Source organism: Cynoglossus semilaevis, chromosome 19 (assembly GCF_000523025.1).
Source record: "Cynoglossus semilaevis isolate Cse_v1.0 chromosome 19, Cse_v1.0, whole genome shotgun sequence".
NCBI lineage: Eukaryota > Metazoa > Chordata > Actinopteri > Pleuronectiformes > Cynoglossidae > Cynoglossus > Cynoglossus semilaevis.
This window is the reverse complement of record NC_024325.1, coordinates 780,225-801,391: the sequence shown is the minus strand read 5'-3', so window position 1 is coordinate 801,391 and position 21,167 is coordinate 780,225. Positions and strand designations below refer to the sequence as shown.

Genomic DNA, 21,167 nt, shown 5'->3' with positions numbered 1-21,167 from the left:
TCACAACAAATAGTCAGAAAAGGTCAACTCTGATCTAACCTGCATTTCCATTACAGGGGGCCGTGGGTTGCCATGGGAGTGACAGCTGACAACACAGTAGCATATAGCGCATCAATTAATCTGACAGTTGGATAATCAAAACAATTTAAAAAAAAAAACAATCATTAAAACAACACCATACATTCCACCCCAACCCGGTTCAGCTCACAACAAATAGTCAGAAAAGGTCAACTCTGATCTAACCTGCATTTCCATTACAGGGGGCCATGGGTTGCCATGGGAGTGACAGCTGACAACACAGTAGCATATAGCGCATCAATTAATCTGACAGTTGGATAATCAAAACAATTAAAAAAAAAAAACAATCATTAAAACAACACCATACATTCCACCCCAACCCCACTGCTGCCTTCAAGTGTCAACGTTTGAGTGACTTTGCAAGTGCTCGTTCCTTCTGTCTGGGTGCAGCGACGCGCGTGTACCTCAGTCAACCCTCGAAAAATGATACAGAACACAGGTTTTTCAGGGAAAAACACTCGAAATACAAAGACGGTACTTTGAAAGCACTGCACCTTTCAGCATAATATTAACTACCAGAAGTATTACATCTCGCCGGTGGCTCTCGATGCTGGAGTGGCCTTTCATGTAAATAACATGCACTCATCTGATGCCAGCTGAGGTTTTTCAACCGATCACGAAAGGGAAAGGACTTTGAGCTATAGAGAAGCAGACTGAGCCGCGCGACCAGCTCCTCTGATTGTCACAGTAGAAGAAAACATTTTCAACTGACACACTGGTACAACCAAACCAACAGGGGGCAGTCACAAGCGTTATGAGAAACACCAATCAGAGAGTGTCTTGCTAGTCATCTGTGCTTGGACATTACGGTTCACGGGGGAACTGTACCAAGGCGGCCCGTGACGTTAAGAATCGCAGGTCACAGTGCTGGATATTGGCGGCGCACACTGTCATTTTTTAAAATCTTTTTTTTCCCCGCAGAGCGTTCTTCACCAGTGGCATTACTCTACAGAGAGCAAAGGTTTAAGGGGTGTGTATTTGCGTTGTGTTGACAATTTGAGGTGGATAAACGCCTTTCCCATTTGTCGAGGTCCACTCCGGGAGATGGTTTTCAATCAAGTTTTGAACAGCAGCAGCAACGAAAGCTTAGATATGCAGAAATCCGGAGGCTTCTTTTAGGCTTATGCCAGACAAAAATATATGTAGAACACACCACTCAAATGTATTTACAGCACTATACACCAATATAGACCACTTCATTTGATTGTTAGTCAAAAGTCTCGCCTACTGATAGTGCATCACCGGCTGTCTATTAAAGTATATCTAGTAATGGCACAAGAGCACTGATCACAACTTTCAATTTCAAGAGATCACTTCACAAAATTGGACTTGGCTACCTACAACAATAATAACTTACTACTAAAGTAGAGCTTGCCATGTGCATTTTCTCTTTTGATCCATTTTAATCAAGGTTTGAAGATTTTCGTATAAATAATCACCAAGTGAGTGCGTCGTTAACTTTGTGGAACTCTTAATAAATATGCTTATAAATTATTAATTTAAGTAGGAAATGTCAAAAGCAAGTGTTCATGCCAGTGATTAAATGAGTCACAGCCTACTTTTACTTACAAAACTAGCATTGGCTTTTAAAGCGTGGACAGCCTGTTGTTCCTTTCAGAAAAGTGAGTGTATATTTTCCACAATTGTGCACCGATAGTGTGGCGGTGAGATCTCACAGGTAAATTTCTCGTTTCGGGGTGTGGGCAGAAGGAGAGGTGGGGGGAAACTCGGAGGTGGTGCTCAAGGGCATCTCCTCTATCGGGCAGTCCTGACTGGCATCATGACCACTGTTGGAATAGGCACTGCGGGAGGGCGGAAGGCGGGAGCGGTGCTCCTCGCCGCCCAGCCTGGCACTGCCATTTGCCAGGCGTCCCAAGCTCCCTCTCTCCTGGTAAGGCACAAAGGTGGAAAGTTTCGGTGGATTCCTGGTCTTGCGTACAGGGGAGGGATGCCCGGGCATCCAGCAGGCATCTGAGTGACCCAGTTCACTGCACTCAGGCGTACAGTTTCCGGTCATTGCCACATCAGGGAGAGAGCGGATATCTGTGTGTCGAAAAAGAGAGAAAAATGAAGGGTAAAAAAAAAAAAATCAGAGTGAGCTTTACCTCAGACAAAATTTGAAGAACGATCATAAAACATAAAAAGGAATCATCGAAAAAGGCATTTGTGGACAGAACTGTTGGTCTCTCAAACACCCCTCCCTCCAAGCCCACCCTCCTCCTTGAGATCTTTGCAGCTGTTGCTAAGCAGTGAGCAGCAGTTGCTATGTAGCTGTTGCTATGCACTTTGTAATGAGCACTTCTGTGTGTGCAGTCCACAAGCTGGTGTGATACATTGGGAAGATAGCATGCTGCGTCTATGCCATTTAGAAATATCCAACAGCACTTGATGTCATTCAAAGAAAAAAAAGAGAAAAAAAAAGAAAAGAAGGATCAAGTGCGTTGTTAATTTGTCCAGCAGTAACATATTCACACATACGTCATTTGACTTCGAAGCACGGCTAGTGACCGTCGCAGTGATTTACAGACGGTAGACAACATCCTACACACACCTAGACACTTTGTAACTCTTTGGTCACAAAGAGAATGCCTTGTGCCTTGTACCAGAATGAGTTATTGATTGACAGTGCTGAAATGAGTTCCCTGCCCTTGATTATCATCCATTTTTTTTATTCAGCTGTTGCTAATTTAATAAATGGGTCCACGGCCCAATGACCTCATTTTGATTTACAACAAGTGAAAACTCTAACGCGGGTTTTGCTCTGACAATCCCCTAGGAGTGTGACATGATTTCTGACAGTAAAAATAGGATGTTTTTTTTTTTTTTTTTTTTTTTCTGAAATGTGCACCGCAGCAAATGATGGGCTCTGTTAAGCAGAGATCACCTGTTGAAAATTTGAAAACACAGCCAGAATTAAAGTGACTCCGTTTATCTTTGTTATCTCTTCAGTCTGAGACGCGGACAGCCGAATCAATGGCTGTGAAGAAAGCAGTAGACGACCGAGATCTCAGAGGTGCCCTCTGTGTATTCCGGTGATGAATGCTTTACTTCAGCGCCGTGATGAAAGAATGTGTCCATCACGGACGCTCTATCCTATTTCAGGGCAACAGGACAGCGTGTGTGTTGCGGGCAAGGGGTGGACGTTGGATGGTGGTGGGTATAGCGAGCGTGGCGAGTAGCTCCTTCTGTGACGAGCAGGAAGACGTCGTTGCATGTAAATGGTGCAACCACATGTGTAGGAGTGATAGAAGTGGTGGCTCCGGTCTGCGGCGTACCGAACAATGGTAGTTTAAAATAGAGCCTGTGGCACAAGCCATCAATAACGTCATGACCACTGGCAACACAATTATTGGACAAATGTCGGCCAAGAGAAGAGGAAAAAAAAAAAAAAAAACTGCACCCCAGACCACTTAGACACCATCTTGATAAAAGCAATAGACAGTTTGTTAATTATCAGGGTGCAACCGGAGGTTTGGGAAATGTACCTTAACGTCCTCAAAAGTGTGTCCTTTGTCCTTTAGATGTAAATGAAGGACAAAGGACACACTTCCGAGGATGGGAATTTACATATCCTTGCAAAGGAAGACAGATGGTTTGAAAGAGGAGTGAAGGTGGCTTGGTGGTTGAGGAAGCGGCCTTGCGTCCGCAAGGTTTAAGGTTCGAGTTCCGTTTTCAGGTTTAGGTCTGAGCATGGACATGATTCGTTGTGTGCTGTGTCTCTGGACGCCTCTGGTCCGTGTACAATCTGGTCCTGAGTTCTCTACCCAGAAAAGTCAAACCTCCTCCAGATACCAACACAGACCTACTCCAAGGGACACACGGTTATAGCTCCCCCTCAGGTGAAACCAACGACGCCCCCCCCCATCTCTACCTTAACCCCTGTGACCACAACAGTCACTGTCAAAAACAGTCAAAAACAACCTACCAGTCCAGTTGCCAGTTGTTCATAAAATCCCTAGAAACTTATATATAGATTAAATCAATAGAAATAAAAATCTGAAAGCTGAAGGATGAAAGGAGCACCCACATGTGTTGTGTACTCTGGCTGACGTCTTATTTACTATAACTAAGTGTTGTCGGCATGCATTACTGCAAAGGCATGGACTATCCTCAAGACATTCCCGGGTAGACAGTTAAAGGAGAGGGCTGTTGAGTGTTGTGTGTCGGAGCACAAGCGCCGTTGCGTAGGCATCGACTCCAAAAAGGATTTCACACTTGATTAAAACCTCTCTGTAGTTTCCAGTAGTTTTCCACCACACCAAGCTGTCTTGGGTATATTGTGCTGCGGCTTAAGCAGATATAACGCAGTGATTTGGAAAACCTGGCACCCCGAGACAGGTTCTGTAAAATGTTTGTAACAATTGTACAACCATAAAGGTGTCATTTATAGATGTTTTCCGTGCCGTTATGTCAGACAAAAGGGTGTAGAAATATCGGAAACTACCACTGACCTGTGACCTTTCAATGTGAAGTTAAATAGCTACCGATGGATGGATGGATGGATGGATGGATGGATGGATGGATGGATGGATGGATGGATGGATGGATGGATGGATGGATGGATGGATGGATGGATGGATGGATGGATGGATGGATGGATGGATGGATGGATGGATGGATGGATGGATGGATGGATGGATGGATGGATGGATGGATGGATGGATGGATGGATGGATGGATGGATGGATGGATGGATGGATGGATGGATGGATGGATGGATGGATGGATGGATGGATGGATGGATGGATGGATGGATGGATGGATGGATGGATGGATGGATGGATGGATGGATAGATAGATAGATAGATAGATAGATAGATAGATAGATAGATAGATAAATAGATGGATGGATGGATAGGTAGATAGATTTCCGCTTCTGCACTCTAAGATTTGTCATGACGTGTGTGTACCCGTCGACACCCTCAAATAAAAATCACTTCATTTAAATGGAAACCATGTCGCTGGTTGTCGCATCTTCACTTCAAGTCATGAAAGCGATCTGCTCGAGGTTCCCTGAGATTCTGCGATTTCGTAAGATGTCATCTCAAAGACAACATGACGGGCGCGCAGAAACCACACATTGACCGGATTAAAAATCCATTCTTAACCATGTTACTCATCATCAGGGTGCAGAAAATCTGCAGCGGCAGTTCAATACATTTTCTGACTCGCCAAAATCTCCCTTTTTCCCCTTTAGCGCTGCCCAAGCAGAAATCACACATCGCTGCCAGATAACACAGATCACACTCCAAGGCCAGCTATTTTTGTACATTTTTGGCTGTTAATGTTTCATCCATAATTAATGTCATTTCATTTAATCAGCTGCATTGTTGCGCCGCGCTGTAATCATTCCTGAATTGGACTCATTTCATGTCACACAGCTTAAACCTGGTACAGATTTTTCACTGGTGAAATTATAGGAAGATTGTAAGATGAACACCTAGATAAAAAAACTAGGGATGTCCAATAGTTACTTTTTCCTAATATCCGATATGCTTTTTCACTGGTGAAATTATAGGAAGATAAAAAAAATAGCGATGTCCAATAGTAATAATAAGTACTTTTTCCTAATATCCGATATGTCGAATTGTCCAAACACTTAATTTCCAAGTCGGATAAAAACCGAAACCAATATATGCAGCCGTTTGCCCCCAAAACTGCCGTAAACATCTCAGGACCCCACGAGTGATTCCAGCATATTTGGCAAAACTCAGGCTTTGTGTTATCAGGTTTTCATTATTGGAGGAAAAAGCGATAATGATTTCTTACAGATGTTACGCTAATATCGGACATCCCAAAAAAAAAAAAAAAACCTATCCTTGTGTGTGATTTTTCTAACAACTTTTCTTTGGTGTTGAACCAGTTTCTTGATAAAATACCGATTGATCCAGAGCAATAATTACAGAATGTATTTGTCCGTGACAGTCAGTCGTCTCTAATGCCTACTAACAGTTGAGGAATACTACATTCTCCAAATGTTGCCCGCATTTTATGAACCAGAAAAACAATCCGCTTCGAGTATTTGATGGATTGGCACAAAGTAAAGCTACTGACTCAGTTGGAAAGCGAAAGAAAAACAAAAGGCACAGTGTGCAATAATTATTTTCTCTCTGCTTCTCACTTGTCTGCTGCACTTAGAGCTTGAATACATCTGCTCACATCAGGTAACAAAAAAAAATATCTTTTTTTTTTTTTTTTATTTTTTTTTTTAGTTTTTTTTTTTGGCCCATGTCATGATGGTTAGTTTAATCGGACGCCAGAGAACAGACTAGAATATTACACTCCCGTTCGACCAGTGGGTGGAACAGATTGGAACTTGATTTAAAAAAGCAGTGACTCAATGACATTTCCTTTTCCTTACACGGTAAAATCCTCACTTTGTGAAATCACTAAATTGCAGCACCCAGCCAGGGTGCAATTATTTTTTTTCTACTTATGCTGCAAATGCTTTCTCATTGTCAGTCACTTGTCCAATAACTGCCCACACAATGGCAGTCATAAATGTGTAAAAATTGAATTTATATGTAACTTTCTTCAACATTTTTCCTGTATCTAATCTAATCTAATCTCATCTACGTTTTGCAAATAGGGTGAAAATCATATAGATTTGTACACACAATAAAAGATCATGTTATTCTATACACATACGTACTAACTTGGTTTTGGCAAACTTCACTGTGGCGCTAAATAATTTATGGTGTTCTGTAAGAAGAAATTCTAGCATTGGTATTCAACACATGAGCATTTCCTCCATCTTAAAAAAAAAAAAAAAACAGTCTTACAATCTCCAAACTAGTGGGAGATATTTTAGAGATCCCAAAATAACTGTCAATACCCTAGTAACTACGGGTCCCCAACCTGTGGTCCGGGGACCAGTGCCTGTCCGTTTGTCATTTGGTACCGAGCCACAGTGGAAAAAATGTACTTCAGTTTAACTAATTTACTTCATTCAAAAAGAATCCAGTCAAATCCTGTTACGTTTTCCATTTAAAGATAATCTGACAACAGTAATATAGTAAATAGTAATGACATTATTTAGTCATGTGGAATATTTCATTTTTTTTTAGAACTGTTCAGACAAGAAGATGTAGGAGAAGGAGCATGACGCCAAGAGATTCCTAGCTGGTAATCTAATGGAGAACGAAATGATGAAAAACAAACAAACAAAAAAAAACCAACAATATAATTTGCTTATGGCAAATGAACACCCCTCATCTCGTCTGATCTCAGAGGCTAAGGAGCGTCGGGTCTGTTTGGGAGGCCTTGGATGGGAGACTGGGAATGCCAGATGCTGTAATCTCCGGAGAAAATAAAGTACTTCTCATGTTCAAACAACAAACAGATCATTAAAACGGCATTTTGTCTTTTCACCATAACTACAGTAACAACAATGGTTGTTTTCCGGCCTGCAAGAAGCTCTGTTTTCCCAGGTATTGTGCTATTTCTTCTATTTTATATTTATTTCATCAATCACAATGGGAAAGAACGGCAGTAGAAGTAAAGAAAGATTATACAAAAGCATCAGAATGGCGTTGTCGTGTTTCAGATCTTTCTTTACGGTACGGTTTAGCACAGTCGTCGATTTGTACCATCACTAAGAGCAAGGAAGCAATAAAAGAAGCTAAGGTTGTCAAAGGAGTGACTGTTGTCACCAAGGAAAGATCTCAGACATTGGAAGAAGTGGAAAAGTTGCTATTGATTGGGATCTACGAAAAGCAGTTGGCCATCACGACTCTCCAGCACCGGTAAGGATGAACGAAGTTACCTTTCCTATTTATAACTTCTATTTATAATCTTTTTTGTTAGATCTAATTATTTTCATTGGTTTTGAGTATGAACTTGTACACAAAAGTAGTTTTCAAACTTTTCGGCTCATGAATATCCTTGAGGAACGAATTAAGTTTGAAAACTGAGGTTCCACTGTATTTGATTCCAGTTCCAAAATGCAAAAAAAAAACGGATAACAAATCGTTTTTTCCAGTTTAATCTGTGTACTAATCGTTCATAAGTTTTTTCAAATCATACAAAAACGAATCAAAAAATAAACAAAACGACGGGTTTTTCCCAATATTTCTTTGCAGAGTCAAATATAAAAACATACAAATAAAAGAATGGCACATTCATTAAAAATCACTGACTACTTTATTATTGTGTTTATAGTCGTTTCATTCTTATTCTTCAAACAGGCAGAACCTGATTTCGGTATTCCCACCAAAGAAATGTTGACTTTTTTGTTTGTTTTCCTGGAAAGATATTATTAAAGTTCCTGTTGTTTTATTTAAACTTCCTGCTCGCACTAACAAACAGAAAATAGAACCCAAATCCACAAACAACATCTCGGTGCTACATCAGTGGCTCACAGCGTAGCTTCGAGAAACTCCAACGCGCTCCACACATTACTCACAACGTGAGAGCAGACACAGCGCCTAACCGCCCTGGCTCGCGGATGCATGTGAACGGTGGGTTTGCACGGGGCTTGCATCAGGGTGCCAATGGGAGGTGCTCAGCGTCTGAAGCAGGCTTCCTCATCGTCTGATCCTCTGCCCCCCGGGGGGGGGGGGGGGGGAAATCTCACACTGCTCTCTTCATTTGATTGCAGCCTCTCCCCAGCAGCTATAATCAGCGCTTCAGCACGACACCATGATGATCGATGGAAAACATATATAGGAGACCCACAGCTCTCAGAAGGAATAACAGCGGCGCAGCCCATATTGTGTGGGAGTGCGTGAGTGATATTAATGGTGTATTTGTGATCCCTGAAAAGAGTTCATGTGGTAAATTGTTTAGAAGAAATGGAGTCAAAAGAAGAGATACCTTTCATCTTAGGAGACATTACTGACTATTGCTGGCCATCAGTACAATAATTGTGAGAATGTGTTCCATTTCGCGATATCCCGCGGAGAAAAAAAAAAAAAAACAACAGGAAACCAGGGTTTTGTATTTCTTCAGCAATGACATGTCGAGTCTTGTTATTTTGAGAGCTGAGGGCGCTTTCCCATAGTAAACACCAGCTGCTTTTTTTTTTTTTTTTTTAATCCAGGGGTGGATTTTTTTTTTTCAAGAGGAAGGCAAGCCCCAAGCACACAGGCAAAATGTCAACATGAACAATTCCCATGCTCATTGTCACGGAATACACACCCCGTGCGTGCGTGCGTATTGTCAATTTCACAAGCAGAATTACAATGGCGAGGCTGCGATGGTGAGGCAACATGTCTTCACAGGGCGGGAAGTGTGAGGTAATGCCACAGATAACCACTGAGCTACAATAATCTGCCGCTATCCTCTGGATAATTGGCGCGTACCTATTCCAGAGCACTCTGCGCTCGGTGGAAGCGCGTCAACTGCATAATGTCAAATTTTACAGCTACATGTCGTTTAATTGCGTTCATACAATGTAACAAGAAAAAAACTAATCGGAAAAGACTTAGTCCATCCATTGGAAATGATCCCCCGTAGATTTATTCAGTTATACATTGGTTTTACATAGATTACCAATGGGATAATTTGAAAAATATTTGATTCTGGAAGTTAATAGTTTATATTGTGTTTTGCTTTTTCTACTTTCGAACCAACTAACTCTACGTACTATTTCACTTGATCGCCTCACTTCTACTCTACAGACTCCGTAGTAACGCAGTAACAAGGCCATGGTGGTATGGTTCACTCGCAACCATTACTTTAGTTTCACTGGTTAGGATTTCTTTGTAGACGACACCCCAAACAATTTGTTAATTTCTCACTAAACTACTTATTCTGTGTATCTGTGTTAACGTAGCATTGTCGATTTTAGATGGGTAGTTTTACTTTTACTTGAGTAGAATTGAATCAAAGTAAAAAATACTTTTACTCAATTACATTTTTTTACTACTTTTTCTACCTGTTTTTTTATGCTAGGCCCATATCAATAAACAAGTAGAAATTTGAAATAGAAAGTGCGAGTGTTATAGGTATTGCAATTTCAGGAACTAGCGCACCTACTAAATTAAAAAAAAAAAAAAAATTGTACATATATAGCCCGCCCTTCTCCGCAGGTGTCCACGTTGTAACATGGGATATTTACACAGAAAGTGGCTGTAAAAGGCTGGTTACACGTTAGCTCTTTCCTGCTTGGGCGCCCCGACCGTAGTTGGAATGCACAGGTGCGACTTAGTGATCTGCTCCAGAGCCGAAGCTAACATTAGCTCTGGGGCTAACTCCCATAAATATACATAAACAGAGTTTTAACAGCTCCTGTATAACCAACTCACCCTTCAACATGACAGGACTCAAACTGCTCTCAACTTTAGCTACAGTTTTCTCTCTCACAGCCATTCACAGACAGACATACGCTACTAGTATAACACACAGTAGGCTACCAGAAAAAGTCTTCGCCAGCGGTATGAACTTCGTTAGCCCGTAAAAATCCATAAATTAGCCAAATCATTGTTTAAGCAGCAGGGTTAAAAGTGTGAAATTACAGCACTAAACTATTCATCAATACGCTTCGTGTGGCGGTGGAGAGTAAAGCGAGTTCAGGCACACACGTAGGAAGATCAGGATTCACAGCACATTCAGTGAGTGACACGCTCTGCTGCCACAGGCAGAGTGAGGTAAGGCAGCTGCAGTTGAGTCGAGGGGCAAACGTACATCTTCCGTCAGCAATCTCACCATTTTGTCTATAGGTTTTCTTTGTTAGAAGACTTCCTCTTGCGTCACTGCTCCTGACAAAGTCTTAGCACCTGCTGACAGATCACGCCACGTGCTGGCCCTTTCCATTGACAGGTTGATGTGCAGTGTAGTGTTTCAACTTAGGTGTAACACCTTGACATAGCTGATGTTGACACGTTGTTTCACACCAACCGGCGGAGGAACGGCGGTGAAAGGCAAAGCTACATACTAACAAAGTTGTCGGTGTAGGTCATATTGGCAATTTTGCAGATAAGATTTATTAAATTGTTCGTGGGAAGTAGTATTATGTCTCAGCCCCCCAACCATGTTTTAGACTTACTGGCCAATTACTGAGTGAAAATTACATTCTGTACTTTAACGATGAATATTGATCCGTCGGTGTTGTGAGAACAAAAGTACAGAAACACAACATTTATATTTATCGTGTTTCATCAGAGGCGGTCTCTGGCCTCTGATTAATACATTCGGCTTTCGCAGTCTTCTTACGGCCATTAAAATAAATTCATTGCAACACCGACTATCAATGGATGTAATTATATTAACAAAGATGATAAATAAAAAAAAAAAAAAAAAAAACCAATTGTTAACAAGGTTATTCAACATCTCGCTTAAGCTTTCCTTCAGAAGCAACTTTACTTCAACCTAAATCATTTATTACGGTCAAATGATCAGATTAAAAACCGACATGACTCTGTGTGGCTTGTTCAATCTTATATTAAAGGAGAGGGGACTCCAATGACTCAAGAGCAGTAACTGTCACCGGGTGCATTAAAATAGTATTATGTCACTGCAGGGATGGTATGACTAGTGTACATTCAAATGAATATGTCTCTATAGTCTTATTCTTGTCCAATAAATATTGCCCAAAGTTTTACAATAAAAAAAAAATGGATCAGTGCAAGTATGTCGTTTTCACAACTCTGCTTTATATGGTGTTCGCAGTGAAACTCGGATCCACGTTTGGGTTCACACTGCAAACACAGTACTTCTCAAATAGTGGGGCGGGTCCCCCCGGGGGGGGGCGGGAAGGGACCGGGGGGGGGGGGGGGTGGGTGAGGGGCTTCCAATATGGCATACTGGACATAAGTGTACCACTGCTGTAATGCTTGAATGACGACAAGCCTCCAGTCACTAGGTGGCAGCAACTCGTACAGCGGTTTGTACAGATAAAAAATACACATGTTTTCAGGTTCCTAATGGTATTTCTATTCATGGGGGAGTGGGTCGGGGGGTCTGAAAGTGAACAAAACCGGTATCAAGTGTGCAGCGAATCCCGGACTAACAGTCTGTGTGAACGAAAACGTATTCGCTACGCCTTAACTACGCCTCACAGGACTGAGTCAAATATGCGGGAGTAGATGAGGGATTAATATGAGTACAGACGGTATTACTGTTTTAATGTGTGTTTAATGTGCGTTTTTTTAAAGCGAGTTCTGTTGAACTAATACCGTGCATGCAGTGTTTCCAGTCATACAGCCTTCAAACTTTGGTCTGCTTTCATTAGAAGTGCAGGTGAGAGAGTCTGATTCATGTTCAAGTCCTAGATGTTTTTTTTGGGCTCCAGCCCAAAGAAACAGAAGAATGTCTGTTCATCAATGGAAGAAAAGAAAGAGAAAAAAAAAACTTTTCATGCTTAACTGTCTTTTTCTTTACAGACAGCTGCCTCTGGAAGTCCATCTCAGGGAGCTCATTACTGCTGCCACAGCTGCTTCTCTTCTCCGGCGGGTGGACAAACTTACAGCGGAGTTCGGAAATGAGGAAAAGATGAAATCTGCTCGTACATGAATGAAGCTTGGTTTATGAATGTTTTTATATTAGGTTAAAAAAAAAAAATGACGTTCTTTATCGAAGGTACATTTACATTTCCCCCTCAGGATAATACCATGGTAATATTAAGTTGGGTATCTGTCTGAACATATCTCAGCTAAAAGCAGCCAAAATGGCATTACGTATTTTAATACAACGGATTCAAAGACACACAGAGGATGCTGTGATCACTGGTATATCTGCTTCTGACATGCTTAAAAAAAGAACTCTGGCTCGCAGATCAATGAGGCCAATAACCCAAAGCCCAAAGCAAAAAACAACCAACCTGTACAACCAAGATTAGTTTTACAGCCCAACACTCGGGACGTCCATATATCTTACTAATCTACGCTTTCTATAAAAAGTGGACAGATAAAAGCCCGTCATTAGTATGTGCCCCCATGTGTGCCTGGGGTGGAGGGTAGGGTACCTATGTGATCCCATCATGGAGCTTCTCCTCCACTCTATATGCTAATAAAATAAATTAAAAAATAAAAATAGGTAAGGGATTGTAGAGACCAAATGTGTCGGCAAGTAAGGTCCTGGTGGTAAGATGACACGGTTTGTGTCATGTCTCTTGAGATAAAATAAACACAAAGAGCAGCCCGAGTATTTAGCACATTTGAGGCGACAATTCCGAAGCTCTGAAATGACCAGATGTTTTCCGGTCCCCGATACGTTCCTACACCACCAGGAACTCCTGTCTTAGGAGACCTATCGATCACTCTTGCTTTGAGGGAGATGGTACCAAGTCTGGGGTTACTTTGTTGCCAACAGTCGTACGCCAGATTAGGGTTCTGAGAAGGATGTCTCTTTGATTCACCCGTGTCTTTAAAATACATTGACTCATCTGTTGGCTTTATTGGTATAAGGTTTTGAAATGAAGCTCGCATTGTCATCATGGCAATGTGATGCAATTGTTTCTCTTCATACTTGGAAGGAGGCAATACTTAAATTGGGACACAGTTAAACAGTGGCTGTCAATGAGCCAACTATCCAGCATTTCACCATGTCATCATCAGCCAGGGAATTTATAACACATTCAGCACAGTGAGGCTTATTCTTCTATTTTAAAAATGATTCTCCTTTTTTGTCAATCGATAGCTTCCAATTGTTTTTCCCATTTTTTTCTTTTAAATTTAAATAAAAAAATCAAAGGTAAATATACATAATAATATAAACTAAATAGTGGTTCCAAAGTGCAGCAGTTACCATGCCTTATACATTCGCCTTACATGCAGAAGGTAATGGGTTTGAGCCCCAAAGGAACTACATACTGAATGGCGCCTCCTATGGCAGCGTGTGTGGGTTGCAGGGACTATGTGATAGTATTTTCAATACAACTCCAAAACCTTTCAATGTGAAATCTCCTGTCTCTGTTGCATTAAAAATGTAGTTTGTATCAGAGTTTGTTATTTTCCTTTTTTGACAGCCAAAAAGCAAAGCAGGTCAGGGAATTGAGGAGCAACTTTTGTTTGTTGGCTCCAAGTGTGTGGGGTGTTTTTTTTTTCTTTTTTTTTTCCGGTTTTGTCTCAGAGTTCAAAAACATTAAAACACGGGTTAACCGTAGGTGTTCGTGTAAGTATGAATGGTTGATCCGCCTTGGGAGTGTCTGCTGTTAATCATCTGGGATCCTAGTGCATATGGTGTGCAGTCATTACAGTTAATTCACAATGGCTTTGGTATTCAGTTTTTGTGTGTGTGTGTGTGTTTTTATGGTTTTTGTGGCTATTAATTTTTGCTACATTACAAATTCTATGATTCTACATTAGGCAGACGGTCTAATGACAGCACCGCTGCCTGAGGAACAGATGGAGACGAAGAAATGTTCTTGTGTTAAGTTAATGACCAATAAAATGACAAAAGGTGCCTTGATAATTTTTACTGCCAGTTTTCTAACGAAGCACTCGTCAGAATAAAATTGAGTTCTTCTTTACCAAACGCCTGAGCACTAAGAAGTGTATGGACCATATAATAATAATAATAATAATAATAATAATAATAATAATAATAATAATTATTATTATTATTATTATTATTATTATTATTATTATTATTATTATTATTATTATTATTATTATGTGCTTATAATAATAACAGTAATAATTGTTATTATTATTATTATTATTGACCAGAACAATCAGAAAACATATTTTTATGTATGGGAGACATCATGACAGAGCTACATCATACTGTCAATAGTCCAACATTTGGCCGTGCAATAATACACAAAAATCAATTTGAACCTAATTTCGCATGAACGATATTTATCTGATACAAGATGTGCGTCGATATTCATGGTTGAAACGAATGCCACGGCGCGCACCGTGCTCAGAGAAGTGATTGCAGCGTCTCCTAATGTAGGCAGCGCAGTCGACACCCATTGTTGATGATTAACGGCGAGCATCTAGTAGTTACATGAAACGCCACAGCTGTGTCACTGCTTCTAATCACAATGTTTGCTCAAACGCAATTTTGCTCCCAGACTGATGAAACATTTAGAGACACATACGTGGGTACAACAGAGATTTATATATATATATATATATATATATATATATATATATACATATANATATATATACATATATATATATAAATCCTAAACCCATCACCGATACCCCAAAAACAATCACCACATTTTGCGACTTCGATACTGTTTCAAATCAGCTTCAAATTTCGAGCACATGATAAGATAAGATAAGAAGAGGATTTTCCAAACAATTTTTGATGTAGTTGCCATGGTAACACTTCAAAGCTCACGAGAGACTAGTTCAAACGACTGGTCAACAAATGTATGCCCGTTTAAGTTCGTTGAATCTTAAAAAAATTATTGACATTATGACATCATTCTCTCATAGAAGATTGCAATCTGTGCACCGCTTATTTCTGCAACAACGTTAAAATAGTCGCCGGGATATTTAGACACATCTTATCTTTACACGATAAAACATTTGGGGGCCACATCAGTAGCAAAGATCCCCTTGAAGGGCTGGTTAGAGATGGAAGATTGTGTCGACGTAACTACTCCACAACATATTGTTTTCACAATTGCTGTGTAATGAAAATCAATTTATCAAGTAATCAAGAAACTCAGCAACATGGACTTTTTAAGCTCCCACGGGCCACACAAAATGACTTCACGGGCCACATATGGCCCACGGGCCTTGAGTTTGACACATGGTGTAGAGCTTTAGTGGTAAAACTGAAAAAAAAAATTTAAAAGTATTTGAGGCAAATGTTTCTGAAGTGGCAAAAAAAAAAAAAAATCAATTTCCATCTGTGTCAAATGCTGGCAGCCATGTTAACAGTGAGAGCCTCGAGACAGTTCCCTCCACAGGGGTATCCTGGGGGTAATAGATTACAATAATCTCTGACTGTGAGTGGACCTCCTACTAAAATTCCACTTCTGTAGAGATGAACTCCAGTCTCTGAGCACTGAACAGTCCCATTATTTTTGGCAGTTTTGGTAAGGTTAATGAATGAACGCTCCGATCTACTGCTTTCCCGCTCACTGTCTTTCCCTCATTGATCTCGATGACTGGAGGAAAGGATTTCCATCAGGATTTGATCTCACTGCTAATTCTGCGCTCAATCTTTGATGCTGCCCAACAGCACGCGACGCGGATAATTACGTAGCGTTCACGTTAACCGCTAAACTCTAGCTGTCAGAAGTCCCATTATTTTTGGCAGTTTTGGTAAGGTTAATGAATGAACGCTCCGATCTACTGCTTTCCCGCTCACTGTCTTTCCCTCATTGATCTCGATGACTGGAGGAAAGGATTTCCATCAGGATTTGATCTCACTGCTAATTCTGCGCTCAATCTTTGATGCTGCCCAACAGCACGCGACGCGGATAATTACGTAGCGTTCACGTTAACCGCTAAACTCTAGCTGTCAGAGACGGACTAAAAAAAAAAAAAAAAAAAAGAAAAACATTTACCAGTTGACTACACATCATATCCTCAAACCAAACTATATTATCACTTCAATTCCATGCAAAATACTTATACTCTCTTACGGGTACCGATGATAGTAAAGAATCAACGTGATAAATACACTGGAATGCACAGAGATTAAAATCGCACAGTCACCAAAGGTGTGTAATTTTCCTGCTCACTAAGGTAAAAAAAAAACAAAAAAAAACTAGACTAATCTCAACAAATCCGGTCTTTAGAAAGGTCTAAGCAGCAAATGCAGTGGCTGATTAACAACCCCAGAGAGAGAGAGAGAGAGAGGGAGAGAGAGAGAGAGAGAGAGACAAGGCTTAATTTGACTGGTGTCTGCAGACTGCAGAGCCGCTGCCTGTTTGACTGGAGGATTTCTCTGGAAAATGTGGCTGAACTAACAGAGTCTGATGAAAAGCTTCCACTGCGGCTCTTAGCAAAACAGAACAATTCAAATACATATAACGCGACGGACGGAATAAATTGGCTCTTGTGTTGCACAATGTCAGCCACAAAGGATCTCACTGACACAAACACACATACACACACGCACACTCACACTCATTTATATGTATATATACATGTATGCATATAAGCTTACACGTGAATGTGGACAATTAAGTGCAGTGAGAATATCAGTGCTAGCAATCAGGCATAAAGTTGAGAAAAAACGCCAATCAGAGACACCCAAATACAAGGAGGTAATAAAAACATCAACAATCATATAATAGCTTCAGATATAAATAGACATCTGACGGGGACCAGGGAATTATAAGATGATTGACATTTCTTTGTTTTTTTTTTTTTTGTTTAAAAATAAAGAAATATTTCACTTTTATACATTTGGGCCATATATTGCATTGTCATCATTGGGCGTCCTGTCAGATTTATGTGTAGCATATTCGGATGTCACGGCTTCAAACGGGTCTATTTGAAGACGACTCACAGGGAAAGTAAATCTGTCAGACCACGCTGGAAACATTCGGAGAAGAGGTCTATGATTGGACGACTGTGGTCTGGTTACAGAAACCAGTTAGTTAATTGTAACCTCTGATTGATTGCGTTATCAGCGTTCCCCAACCTTTTTTTGGAGCAAGGACCGGTCGCCCCGTTATCAGCCGTTACTACGTTAATACCGTGCCATCATTGAAGGATCATTCAGTTTTCAGAATAAAACGTCTTTTAGACTTTATTCTGTTAGTATCAGAGTCTGAATGACCTGTTGTTTGGAAACATTGATTATTTTTGAATGAAAAAAATAGGGTTATTCTATGATTCTATTTATATGATGTAAATGAGTCAAACTGAAGTACATTTGTCCTACTACCAGATAATGGGGTCCCCAGATTGGGGTTGGGGATCCCTGACCTAGATAGCCAGACCAAATAATGGAAAAATAAGATGCTAAAAACAGCATTTTCAAAAAAAAAAAAAAACTAAAAAAAGAAAACTAAAAATAAGATCTGACTTAAATGATGTTAATATGGCCACCATGACACAAACACAGCTCTGTTGCTCAATGTATGACTTTAAGGAAATCATTTAAAAAATATATTTATTTTCTTATCTTATTTCTTATCTTCATTAAATAAAGATAAGGACATATTTACTTTATTTATTGTTTATTTGAATCTGATTTTTAGTTTATAAAAATCTTAATGGTTGGGGGGGTTCCATCCTTTTCCCTTCACCTGAGGGAAAGTTCACAGATAAGACTAACGGATTATTCTGATTAGCGGGGTTAAATGATAAAAAATATGACTCCATATGCTTTCAGTTAATCCATTGGACTCGTGTTTTTGACTTTTGAAGTGGATACCTACTGTGGAAATAGGAACGATAAAGGAGGAATCAGAGGAATTCTCAGTTGTTGTTAATATGAAATAAGCGCACAGAAATGTCCACCGCTAATTCTCTGCGACCTCTTTTTTTTTTTTCCGTTTGATGGAATTGTTTTTCATTTTCGTAGACTCCACTGAAGCACTTTAAACAGCGCCGGCACCTCGGCAATTCTCAACTGACTGACAAAGCCTTAAAGCAAGAACACATCTGTTCCTCTGTGTCTCACTGGAAATAAGGAAACGCATGTCAGACCAACAGAGTACAATTCCAGTCCCTCAAGTGTCATCCATCATTGAAGGGCAGAACACTAGTTAGGGAGAGGTTTTCGGTGGTCCTCTGTCCCCATCGCGCTGTGATGGAGGGACGACTCCGGGGGGGCCTTTCTCTGATACGGCTTGAGCAGCCTGACCAACTGAGGTTGAAGTGGATGTGGCCCCTGGCCAACGTCCCTGCCTAATGCACACCACTCTACCTGTTCATCCAATCACATCTGGGGTTAGACTGGGTGAGACCCACTGAGAGCAACACAGCTTCAACACCACCAACCACCATTCTATTTCTGCCTCCATTAAAGTTTCAACTCAACACCTCCCGGACCTGAGAGTGGACACTCTCACACAGCCGCTAGTGACACCGGGCTAATTAAGGCATTTTTCCTCCCGAAGTCTAATAAACTTGCACTTTCAAGCCAGACTTTCAAAACATTAACCACCGCTAAACCTGCTGCCTCAGCGAAGTGTCGCCCCGAACTCTGCAATGTGTGAGCAATGGCAGCACACTACCAACTTTTAAAAAAAAAAAAATTTTTGTTTAGTTTTATTCTTTATATTTATAGGCATCCGCTGGCTCAATAAACATTTTACAGGGTAAGTGCTAAGACTAAAAGTATTAGAATTAAAAACATTGCTTCCATGTAGGTGTTTTTCAGTTCACATCTCTGAAGTTTTTAGTTTCTATTTTACATTATCTGACGGTAGCTTTTTTTTATTATCTTCCTCTATACCAGGGATTCCCAACCACCGGTCCGGGGACTGGTGCCAGTCCATAGTTAATTTAGTAGCGGGCCGTAGTGGGAAACAGTGAAAAAATGTACTTCAGTTTTATTAATTTACTTCATTCATATCCCTTTACTTTTTTCATTCAAAGATAATCTGTCAATATTTCCAAACAACAGGTCATTCAGACTCTGATAACAACAGAATAACGTCTAGAAGACGTTTTATCTTGAAAATTTAATGATCCTTCAACGATGGCACTCCTGATACCGACTGGTTCTTGGTACAAAAAATGTTGGGACCTTTGGGGGAAGGTTGTTATATGTATGTATATGTATATATATGTACATGTATATGACAAAAAAGTCAATGCATATGTATACAATATCCCTTCAAGGACTCCGTGGCAATCTCACAATGAACAGTCTGAGCTGTGCTGCCATGTCTGGTCTCCCATAATGCTCTCTTTAAAGGATCTGCCCGTCTGCAGTCCTTGAGAAGTGTGTGGGCAAAGTTTAGAATGGCTGTCTGGTGACTAGACACGCTCTCGTATTTAGATCGGTCTCTGACAAATCTCCACACACAGCAAAAACACAATACGTCCTCAGTTCCATTTTGGCCACAGCTACAGTGTCTTCCTGGATAAAAGCAATGTTTATGTGTCGTTATAGTATGTCATAGGTGTCAAACATACGGCCCGCGGGCCAAACCTGGCCTGTCAGGGGGTTCAATCCGGCCCACATGGTGAATGTTAAAGTAAAAAAAATATGCAGAAACCCTTCATGTTAAAGGACCTGTACTTATTTGCATGAAAACAAAGGGGGAAAAAATGTACTTATTTAGTTATTTATAGGTAATTATGTTATGACTGTAGTGGTCCGGCCCACCTGACATCTAATTAGGCTGTAGGTTTGACACTCCTGTCATGTGTAATGACTGTTACTGTCTAATTCAGGTTAAGTTAATACTTTTGTTTTTCCACTCTTAAATGTTTTCAATGGAGATTTTTTGCTAAAAAATAAACTAAAAATATGAATCATGGGATGAGGGTCGATTGTGGGTGTGACAACACCTAGCAGGAAATAAAACTGCCCCTCCATGGTTCAAAGTAATGATGGGCAATACCAGAATTTTTTTGGCATTTCCTTTCAATACTGATACCAAAACTGATACTTTGTATGAATTTTGAACCAAATAAAACACACATAAACTAAAAATATGAATCATGGGATGTGGGTCGATTGTGGGTGTGACAAGCAAGAAATAATATTGCCCATCGCACGGCTCTGTCCCTTTCAATACTGATACCAAAACTGAGACTTTTTGAGTTTTTTTACAAAATAAAACACATTAAAAATACTTTAATATGTATTTTATAACAAATTAGCCATAACTAATTTCATTATTTTATTTTCACGCAATGTAACATAAATAAACTAATTGCTACCATTAAGGGACAAAAACATCCAGTAGACTTGATCACATGGAGTCATGGAGTCATGTGACTTAAATGGATCAGTTCTTATTGACTTTACTTTAGTGTTACATCACAATACCCTGTCTGTAGTAAGTTACCCCAAAAATGTGGAAGTGACGCATGCTCTTTTTTCCATGTATTATTGGTTTCAATAATGTATAAACCTAATCGATACTCGTGTGAGTATTGATATATATCGACACCGTGGAATCGATACTCCCATCACTACTCCGCAGTGGCTGTCAAATGTAGTTTGTTTTGCTCAAAAGTACAAAAAGGTCAGGGGATATAATTGAGTTGCATTGACAACCGGCTGGGAAAAAAAATCATCCTTAAATCAACACACACAGTTTG

The 21,167-nt window shown here is 40.2% G+C and overlaps 1 protein-coding gene across 2 annotated transcripts in view; it reads right to left on the bottom strand.

Moving 5' to 3' along the window:
• Positions 1-201: 201 nt before the first annotated feature.
• Positions 202-21,167, bottom strand: part of pcdh1a (protocadherin 1a) — a 103,889-nt gene continuing 82,923 nt past the window's right edge. For both annotated transcript variants that reach the window (XM_008332189.3, XM_025065646.1), the window contains exon 6: positions 202-2,121. In XM_008332189.3, coding sequence (XP_008330411.1) covers positions 1,751-2,121 — 371 coding nt within the window. In that variant the 3' untranslated portion in view covers positions 202-1,750. The remainder of the gene's footprint in view (positions 2,122-21,167) is intronic.